Below are 11443 nucleotides of genomic sequence, written 5' to 3'. Positions count from 1 at the left end.
TGCATGTATTGTATAACATAATGTCCTAGGGGTGTCATCTGATGAAGATCATCAAAGGTTAGTGCTGCATTTAGCTGTGGTTTGGATTTATGTGACATTATATGCTAGCTTGAAAAATGGGTGTCTGATTATTTCTGGCTGGGTACTCTGCTGACATAATCTAATGTTTTGCTTTCGCTGTAAAGCCTTTTTGAAATCGGACAGTGTGGTTAGATAAAGGAGAGTCTTGTCTTTAAAATGGTGTAAAATAGTCATATGTTTGAAAAATTGAAGTTTTTGTATTTTTGAGGAATTTGTAATTCGCGCCACGCCCATTATTGGCTATTGGAGCAGGTGTTCCGCTAGCGGAATGTCTAGATGTAAGTTAAGTATTAAAGATGTAGTTAACTCGGACTGGTGTGTTTAACTCTCCTCAGTTGGTAATGCAGAAATTAGCCACAACATTAGTCTACAGGTAATAAAACAAACACTGGCTGTTGTTGACAAGCATATATTCAGTTCATATACACTACTGTTCAAAAGTTTAGGGTCACTTAAAAACGTCCTTGTTTTTGAAAGAAAAGCAATTTTTTGTCCATTAAAATAACATCAAATTGATCAGAAAAACAGTGTAGACATTGTTAATGTTGTAAATTACTGTTGTAGCAGGAAACGGCTGAGTTTTTATTGAATATCTATACAGGCGTACAGAGGCCCATTATCAGCAACCATCACTCCTGTTTTCCAATTACACGTTGTGCCAACTAATCAAAGTTTATCGTTTTAAAAGACTAATTGATCATTAGAAAACCATTTTGCAATTATGTTAGCACAGCTGAAAACTGCTGTACTGATTAAAGAAGCAATAAAACTGGCCTTCTTTAGACTAGTTGAGTATCTGGAGCATCAGCATTTGTGGGTTCGATTACAGGCTCAAAATGTCCAGAAACAAAGGACTTTCTTCTGAAACTCGTCAGTCTATTCTTGATATAAGAAATGAAGGCTATTTCATGTGAGAAATTGCCAAGAAACTGAGGATCTCGTACAACGCTGTGTACTACTCCCTTCACAGAAAAGTGCAAACTGGCTCTAACCAGAAAAGAAAGAGGAGTGGGAGGAGCTTCATTAAATAGTACCCGCAAAACACCAGTCTCATTGTCAACAGTAAAGAGACGATTCCAGGATGCTGGCTTTCTAGGCAGAGTTCCTTGGTTCAGTGTCTGTGTTCTTTTGCCCATCTTAATCTTTCATTTGTAATGGCCAGCCTGAGATATGGCTTTTTCTTTGCAACTCCGCATGTCCTTCCTTCAGGTCCCACAGGCAGTTAGATTCAGGTATGTCATTTCAGGCGAAAATTATTAAAAATGTCAGATCCTTAAGTTATTGCATAGGACAAAACACATATAATATCTCCAAAACCTGTTTTAACTTCAGACCTTATATGCCAAAACCCCATTATTTCCCCCCTTCATTTCTCCCGTAGCAATGGTCAACGAACAAGAGGTAGAAAATGCTGACTCATTTACGTGTTTTAGGACTACAAGCTGGCGAGCTCTATAGGATAGAATATAATATGTAAAGAGCTGATGGTCTCATCATGGACTGTAGGGGGACCTCTAACTTTAATAATGTGAATGTCTCTACAGTCTGAACCACTAATTAGCATGATGTATTCAGATCATCAGTCCCTCCCACTTCACTGACATGTTGAATATGGTGGAACCTGCCGTGGTCTACTGATTTTCATCTATTCATCTATGTGACACTCCTCTTGTTTTATATACATTGATACCAGACTCTTTCCAGCACTTTCACATATAACGTGATCAAACATGTTCACATTTCTCTTCACTGTTACTGTCTCACTGCTCTGTGCTGCAGGTACAGTTCCATAATGTTTCATTTATTTAACCAGGAAAGTGAAGAAAAAAAGTCCTATTTACAATGATGGTCTTCTCTAGATATATATATTGATGTTTCCAAGCACATGTTCACTTCACCTGAGTCTTGATGTATTCAGGTCTAACTGTACCTAACTCTATTGATTTCATTCTCACTGTATCCTTACAGGTCTTGTTGAGGGGAGTGAAGTCACTCAGATACCCACCATACTCTGGGGATTGAAAGACAGTGATTCTCAGATGAACTGCAGTCACACTAAGGGTCTAAGCTACTTCCAGATGTACTGGTACAGACAGCTTCCAGGAGAGGGAATGAAGCAGGTAGTTTACACAAGTACTTATAACAGACCAGACTATGGAGACTTCAGTGAAGACAAATATCCAACTATTAAGACTACAGCTAAGAGTGGATCTTTCACAGTGAAGAAGTTGGAGGCAGGAGACAGCGGCATGTACTTCTGTGCTGTGAGTTAACACAGTGATACAGACAACAAGTACAGCTGTACAAAAACCCCAGTATTTCAACAGGATGTAATATAATATGTAAAGAGATGGTCTCATCACATACATATACAGTGATTTCCGAAATGTTTAGACACCTTGACTTTTTCCACATTTTGTTATGTGACAGCCTTATTCTTAAATGGATTAAATAAATAAACAATCCTCAGCAATACCACATATTGACAAAGATCCCACAGTTGACAGTGCATGTCAGAGCAAAAACCAAGCCATGAAGTTGAAGGAATTGTCCTTTGAGCTCCGAGACAGGATTGGCACAGATCTGGGAAAGGGTACCAAAAAATGTCTGCAGCATTGATGGTCCCCAAGAACACAGTGGCCACCATCATTCTTAAATGGAAGAAATTTGGAACCACCAAGACTATACCTCCCGAGTGGCGCAGCGGTCTAAGGCACTGCATCTCAGTACAGACACCCTGGTTCGTATCTAGGATTGGGAGTCCCATAGGGAGGCGCTCAATTGGTCGGTGTAGGCCATCATTATAAATAAGAATTTGTTCTTAACTGACTTGCCAGGTTAAATAAAATATATTTTTTATTAAAAAACTAGAGCTGGCAGCCTAGCCAAACTGAGCAATTGGGGGAGAAGGGCCTTTTTTTCCTTCTTTTTTTTCTTTACCTTTATTTTACTAGGCAAATCAGTTAAGAACAAATTCTTATTTTCAATGACGGCCTAGGAACAGTGGGTTAACTGCCTTGTTCAGTGGCAAAACGACAGATTTTGTATCTTGTCAGCTCAGGGATTCGAACTTGCAACTTTGACCAGGGAGGTGACCAAGAACCCCATGGTCTAGAGTTCCTCTGTGGCGATGTGAGTACCTTCCAGAAGGACAACCATCTCTGCGGCACTCCACCAATCAGGATTTTATGGTAGAATGACCAGACGGAAGCCACTCCTCAGTAAAAGGCACATGACAGCCCACTTGGAGTTTGCCAAAAGGCACCTAAAGGACTCTCAGACCATGAGAAACAAGATTCTCTGGTCTGATGAAACCATTATTCAACTCTTTGGCCTGAATCCAAGAGTCACGTCTGGAGGAAACTTGGCACCATCCCTCTATTGAAGCATGGTGGTGGCAGCATCATACTGTGGGGATGTTTTTCAGAGGCAGGGACTGGGAAACTAGTCAGGATCGAGGGAAAGATGAACGGTGCAACGTACAGAGAGATCCTTGATGAAAACCTGCTCCAGAGTGCTCAAGACCTCAGACTGGGGCAAAGGTTCACCTTCCAACAGGACAACAACCCTAAGCACACACAACTCACCACTATAACTGTTCCTCTGGAGATACAACTCACCACTATAACTGTTCCTCTGTCTGGAGATACAACTCACCACTATAACTGTTCCTCTGGAGATGCAACTCACCACTATAACTGTTGCTCTGGAGATACAACTCACCACTATAACTGTTCCTCTGTCTGGAGATACAACTCACCACTATAACTGTTCCTCTGGAGATACAACTCACCACTATAACTGTTCCTCTGGAGATACAACTCACCACTATAACGGTTCCTCTGTCTGGAGATACAACTCACCACTGTTTTTTATAATATTTTTATTTCACCTTTATTTAGGCCAGTTGAGAACAAGTTCTCATTTACAACTTCGACCTGACCAAGTTAAAGTAAAGAGGTGCGACAAAAACAACAACACAGAGTTACACATAAACAAACATACAGTCAATAACACAATAGAAAAATCTATGTAGTGTGAGCAAATGTAGAAGAGTAGGGAGCTAAGGCAATAAATAGGCCACAGAGGCAAAATAATTACAATTTAACATTAACATTGGGGTGATAGATGTGCAGATGATGATTTGCAAGTAGAGATACTGGGGTGCAAAAGAGCAGGAGGGTAAGTAATAATATGGGGAGGATGCAATTGGGTGTGCTATTTACAGATTGGCTGTGTATAGGTACAGTGATCGGTAAGTGTCTCCCCCTTTGAAGAGGGGGATGACCACGGCAGCTTTCCAATCTTTGGGGATCTCAGACGATACGATAGAGAGGTTGAATAGGCTAGTAATAGAGGTTGAAACAATTTCGGAGGATCATTTTAGAAAGAGAGTGTCCAGATTGTCTAGCCCAGCTGATTTGTAGGGATCCAGATTTTGCAGCTCTTTCAGAACATCAGCTGTTTGGCTTTGGGTGAAGGAGAAGCGGGGGGGACTTGAGCAAGTTGCTGCAGGTGGTGCTGAGACGTTGGCCGGGTTAGGGGTAGCCAGGTGGAAAGCATGGCCAGCCGTAGAAAAATGCTTAATGAAACTATCGATTACCGTCGATTTATCGGTGGTGAAAGTGTTTCCTATCCTCAGTGCAGTGGGCAGCTGGGAGGAGGTGCTCATATTCTCCATGGACTTTACAGTGTCCCAAAACCTTTTGGAATTAGTGCAACAGGATGAAAATTTCTGTTTGAAAAGCTATCCTTAGCTTTCCTAACAGACTGAGTATATTGGTTCCTAACTTCCCTGAAAAGTTGCATATCGCGGGGGCAATTCGATGCTAATGCAGAACGCCACAGGATATTATTGTGCAGGTCAAGGGGAAACAGGTCTGGAGTGAACCAAGGGCTATATTTGTTCCTAGTTCTACGTTTTTTGAACGGGGCATGCTTATTTAAGATGGTGAGGAAAGCACTTTAGAAGAGCAACAAGGCATCTTCTACTGACGGAACGAGGTCAATATCCTTCCAGGATACCCGGGCAAAGTCGATTAGAAAGTTGTGCTCACTGAAGTGTTTTAGGGAGCGTTTGACCGTGATGCGGGGTGGTCATTTGACTGCGGACCCATTACACACGCAGGCAATGAGGCAGTGATCGCTGAGATCCTGGTTGAAGACAGCAGAGGTGTATTTAGAGGGCAAGTTGGTCAGAATGATATCTAAGAGGGTGCCCATGTTTTCAGATTTAGGGTTGTACCTGGTAGGTTCCTTGATAATTTGTGTGAGATTGAGGACATCTAGCTTAGATTGTAGGACTGCCGGGGTGTTAAGCATGTCCCAGTTTAGGTCACCTAACAGCACGAACTCTGAAGATAGATGGGGGTGATCAATTCACATATGGTGTCCAGGGCACAGCAGGGGGCTGAAGGGGGTCTATAACAAGCAGCAACGGTGAGAGACTTGTTTCTGGAAAAGTGGATTTTTAAAAGTAGAAGCTAAAATTTTTTGGGCACAGACCTGGAGAGTATGACAGAACTCTGCAGTCTATGTCTGCGGTAGATTGCAACTCTGCTCCCTTTGGCAGTTCTATCTTGTCGGAAAATGTTATAGTTAGGGATGGAAATTTCAGGATTTTTGGTGGCCTTCCTAAGCCAGGATTCAGACATGGCTAGGATATCCGGGTTGGCGGAGTGTGCTAAAGCAGTGAATAAAACAAACTTAGGGAGGAGGCTTCTAATGTTAACATGCATGAAACCAAGGCTTTTACGGTTACTGAAGTCAACAAATGAGAGCACCTGGGGAATAGGAGTGGAGCTAGGCGCTGCAGGGCCTGGATTAACCTCCACATCACCAGAGGAACAGAGGAGGAGTGGGATAAGGGTACGGCTAAAGGCTATAAGAACCGGTCGTCTAGTGCGTTCGGAACAGAGAGTAAAAGGAGCAGATTTCTGGGCGCGGAGGAATAGATTCAAGGCATAATGTACAGACAAGGGTATGGTAGGATGGGAGTACAGTGGATGTAAACCTAGGCTTTGAGTGATGATGAGAGAGGTTTTGTCTCTAGAGGCACCATTTAAGCCAGGTGAGTTCACCGCATATGTGGGGGGTGGAACAAAAAGGCTAAATAAGGCATATTGAACATGGCTGAAGGCTCTACAGTGAAATAAGACAATAATCACTAACCAAAACAGCAGTAGACAAGGTATATTGACATTAGGGAGGGTCATGTGTAGCCGAGTGATCATAGGGTCCAGTGAGTAGCTAGGCGAGCTGGAGACACGGCGATTGAAACAGCTAGCAGGCCGTGCCTAGTAGGCTAGCAGATGGGCCTGCGGGGGACATCGCAACCCGAAGAGCCTGTAGAAACCCCCTCGTCCGGATACGTCGGCAGACCAGTCGTGATGGATCGGTGGGGCTCCGTGTCGGCAGTAAAGGAGTCCAGAACAATCGACAGACTGCTGGGTGGGGCGTTATACGTTCCTCCATTCATTGCCCAATGGGATTCCTATCTCCTTTCTCTAATATCTTTGGCAACGGCACCATGCAAAGCACCCTGGACTGAAGAGACAGACGAATAGGAGAAATGTGCAGGAGAAATTACACGTTAAATTACACATCTCTCCAGGTAGGAATATCATAAAAATATGATCAATGGCTCATTGGAGAGAAGACATCCTCCTGAGTGATGACATCAGCCAGTATTGTAATCTGACATGTATTATAGACGTTTTAGTGATCTACAATTCATATTCCTATTAACTTCCAGTGTAGTGAGAGAGACTTTACCACAGTACTACGTCATACAGAGAGAGACTTTACCACAGTACTACGTCATACTGAGAGAGACTTTACCACAGTACTACATCATACTGAGAGAGACTTTACCACAGTACTACGTCATACTGAGAGAGAGACTTTACCACAGTACTACATCATACTGAGAGAGACTTTACCACAGTACTACATCATACCGGATGGATTTCTGACCGCTTAAACACCAATAACTCAGATACACATAAAAACATGAAATGACCAAGGGAATCAATAGAACATCACTAAGAGATGGACAAAAATAATATAACATTCAAAATGGGTGAAATTGTCCTTTACCTCAATAAACTACCTCCAGATAGCAGTGCATCAGATCTCCCTCTCTGCTCTACTAAACCCTGCTTCCTGTCCCACATAGACTCCTCCTGCAGGGTTCATCTCAGGTCTCTGATGTTTTAGATGTTCTCGTAAGGAGGCAGCATCCCTCTATAAGATCACTGAGATGAGTTGATGAGAAGCCACCTCTAATTCATGTGGAGTGGTTTGTCTGTCTCATTCTTTCTGTCTCCTTAACAGTGAGTCAACATGATCACAATTCTTATCTCCATCACCATGGGTTACACAGCCTGGGCTGCAGGTATTCAGATCATTGATTTCATCAACTACTAATATACTCATTTGATTGGTTTTATGTTTCAGGTCAATATGTTTCTTTATGTTGTTTCACCTCTTTCTGTCTCTCTCTTTCTCCTTCTCTGTCTCTGTCTCTCTCTCCAGGTTCTTCTCTCAGTAACCAGGTCTACCAGAATCCTGCATCCCTGTACAAGAACCCGGGAGAGTCGGCTAAGATGGAGTGTTCACATAGTATATCAAGCTATAATCGTATCCTCTGGTACAAGCAATCCAACTACAGAGAATTGGTGCTATTAGGATACATGGTTGAGAAAGCTGGATTTCCTGAGGCTGGATTTGGTATAGAAGGAGATGCTAATGCAGGTGGTACCAGCACCTTAACCATCAATCAACTAACTCCAAATAGCAGTGCTGTGTATTACTGTGCTGCTAGTTTACACAGTGCGTCAGATCTCTCTCTCTGCTCTACAAAAACCTCCTCCCTGGTGTACTGTAGACTAATCACACCTGTATTAACATCACACTGTATCTGACTCTGATTCAATGCCAAAACACTCACCAGCTGGTCTAACAGAAAGGGGAGGTTCCCTCTGATATACAGGAGACCATGATACAGTATGGTATGATATCATGTCTTTCCTGTAGGTGGAGTTACAGCTCAACAAATCCATGTGGACTCACCAGACACAGTACCACAGTAAACTATGGTGTGTAGTAAGGAGTCTGAGAGTTGAAGATCCATGTCCTTTTGAATGTTCATCTTGACTCAGTGTTGAACTAAGAATCTTTCACTGTTGGATATTTTTCACCTCTGAACGTGAATCTCTTGATTATTCTTGAACACAGATTAGATACTGTCTAAAATACTCTATAAATCCATATATTTCCTGAATGACTACAGTAGTTATAACAAACAGGTCTCTCTCTCCTCTTCTGTAACTGTTGAACTCCTCTGTTCCAGCGTTCTTCAGTCTCCATCTTCAGTATTTCAGAGTTCTGGAGAAACTGCTGTCCTGTCCTGTTCACACACTCTCCCCAGCTACAACACCATACTGTGGTATCAGCAGGTGGAACACACTCTCCCCAGCTACAACACCATACTGTGGTATCAGCAGGTGGAACACACTCTCACCAGCTAAAACACCTTGTTATGATCTAGTCTCACCACAGATAATAATCAGTCCTAAAAAGTATTAATCTTAATTGAGTTTACTGCATTTGGGCATGAATTCTTGATAGAAACATGCGTATCGTATCCAGAAGTACTGATAGCACTTGTATAGCCTAAGAAAGTAGCAGAAATGTGCAGAAAGTCGTTTTGAGTGCATTTTATTGAAGGGAAACAATAACAGTCTTGAACGTTTTTGGCAACATAATGATATATTCTTATATATTGTACAATGAAGAATTAAACAACACAATACTAGTCTTCTCCCATTTTTTTAACCATTGCCACCCACCCACAAGGTGTATAAATAACAACAATAAATAAGAATATAATAAGATAATAGATACAAAACAAAAATCATTGTCACGGTTGTCTTCGTCTTCCGACGATAATGCGAAATCGTCGTCTGAAAAGGAGGACGAATACGCAGCAGGTACGTGTATGCTCATTTTGATGATTTATTAACTTCAAAAAATGAATACAAAAATAACAAACACGAGAAACGAACGAACGAACGACAACAAACAGTCTGGCAAAGCCTAAGCTCAACACAGAACAATCACCCACGAATAACAAACAAACACACCCTAATATATGGGACTCTCAATCAAAGGCAGATAGACAACACCTGCCTTCAACTGAGAGTCCCAACCCCAATCAGCACAACATAGAAACACACTCACCAGACTACACATAGAAATACATAAACATAGAACATCAACCGAAAACCCCGGAAATACTAAATCAAACCCCCCTTTGAACAAACACACCACCCTGAACCACATAAAACAAATACCCTCTGTCACGCCCTGACCAAACTACAAAACAATTAACCTTATATACTGGCCAGGACGTGACAATCATGAAGAACATAAATCAATCGACTCTAATTAGCACATATAGGACAGTATGCAAGTACTTGTGCATGTAGTTGTATTTCTCACATGTGCAGCACATAGTATTTGTTTTACAGTCCTTCTTTGGGGGGCAGAATTGGCATCTCCTCCTCTTGCCTGCCCCAGCTGCAGCCTCAGGTGATCAGGACAAGATTCAGCCCCCTAAACTGCTTTCACAAGCGCTGCAGAGGCTACTGTGCAGGGCAGGCGCTCCCTTCTATGAATGTGTGGGGTTACAAGTGCCTTTCCCAGCTGCTCCAGGAACACCCTCCTCTTGTTCCGCTTATCAGGCATCCAGGTAGGGTTGATCTTGTTCCATATCACAAATGTATTGTATGAGGACACATCCATGATGTTATGGAAGATGACCAGGTCCCAGCGGGCAGTCATTCTCCTGCAGCTGTAAGTTCCAATCACCTTGTCCAGGTTGTCCACACCTCCTTTGTTGTGGTTGTAGTCCAGGGTGATGGCTGGCTTCCTGTCCTCATGATCACTGATCTCAGCCGTTTTGTGCAGTGTGCTCAGGAGGACCACATTCTTGTTCCTCTTTGGGAGGTAAGAAACTAGAGTGGTGGTGGGGGTGAAGGCAAACTTTGATGAGAAGGCCTCTCTCCCCTTGTTGCGAGGAGTGCAGGTGGGAGCTCAGGGCTTGTTCTTTCTAACTGTGCCAACCATGTTGATCTTCCTCTTCAGGAGCTGCTGGCTGAGTTCAATCAGTAGCACACATCATCTAAATTTCTCATTGTGTGTGTGTGTGTGTGTGTGTGTGTGTGTGTGTGTGTGTGTGTGTGTGTGTGTGTGTGTGTGTGTGTGTGTGTGTGTGTGTGTGTGTGTGTGTGTGTGTGTGTGTGGTGTGTGTTTGTGGTTTTTGTGGTGTGTAAATTATTTTATAACTGCCGGGTCAAAAATGACCCTAAGACAATCTTTGTACCTTGGTGGTGTACAGCTTATGAACAAACGCGATGTTTCACTTTCTAATTTTGCGTTCACTAGGAAAAGTCATCAAATTTCAAGTTTAAAAAATATCATTTAGGGGGTTTTCTCTGCTGTTAACCTCTCTAGGGTAGGGGGCAGTATTTTCACATCCGGATAAATAACGTACCCGATTTAATCTGGTTATTACTACTGCCCAGAAACTAGAATATGCATATAATTGTTTGATTTGGATAGAAAACACCCTAAAGTTTCTAAAACTGTTTGAATGGTGTCTGTGAGTATAACAGAACTCATATGGCAGGCCAAAACCTGAGAAGATTCTGTACAGGAAGTGCCCTCTCTGACCATGTCTTGGCCTTCTACACTCTCTTTATTGAAAACTGAGGATCTCTGCTGTAACGTGACACTTCCTATGGCTCCCATAGGCTCTCAGAAGGCGCCAGAACGTTGAATGATGACTTTGCAGCCCATGGCTGAAAAATAATAGCGCATTTGGTAAGTGGTCGATCTGAGAACAATGAGACTGGCGCGCGTGCACGTGAAGAGGCCATTTTCAACTTTGAGTCTTTGAACGAAACCAGGGTTTCCCGGTCGGAATATTATCGCTTTTTTACGAGAAAAATCGCATAAAAATTCTACTCAGAATATTGCAAAATGTGCTTTTGCCGAAAAGCTATTTTAAAATCGGACACCTGAGTTCTGTATCTATAATTCTTAAAATAATTGTGTGTTTTTTGTGAACGTTTATCGTGAGTAATTTAGTAAATTCACCGGAAGTTTGCGGTGGGTATGCTAGTTCTGAACGTCACATGCTAATGTAAAAGCTGGGTTTTGATATAAATATGAACTTGATTGAACAAAACATGCATGTATTGTATAACATAATGTCCGAGGAGTGTCATCTGATGAAGATCGCAAAGGTTAGTGCTGCATTTAGCTGTGGTTTTGGTTTTTGTGACATTATATGCTA

At 42.3% G+C, this 11443-nt stretch overlaps 1 gene segment (V, D, J or C); it reads left to right on the top strand.

Moving 5' to 3' along the window:
* The first annotated feature begins 1776 nt into the window (after positions 1-1776).
* LOC115161856 (T-cell receptor beta-2 chain C region-like) overlaps positions 1777-11443 on the top strand; it is a 75291-nt gene continuing 65624 nt past the window's right edge. The window contains 3 exon segments of the C gene segment in view: positions 1777-1860; positions 2050-2349; positions 5926-5938. Of these exon segments, the coding sequence occupies positions 1812-1860; positions 2050-2349; positions 5926-5938 (362 nt within the window).

This window comes from Salmo trutta, chromosome 25 (genome assembly GCF_901001165.1).
Source record: "Salmo trutta chromosome 25, fSalTru1.1, whole genome shotgun sequence".
Classification (NCBI taxonomy): domain Eukaryota; kingdom Metazoa; phylum Chordata; class Actinopteri; order Salmoniformes; family Salmonidae; genus Salmo; species Salmo trutta.
Note: the sequence above shows the minus strand (reverse complement) of the source record. Positions and strands in the feature narration are given on the sequence as shown.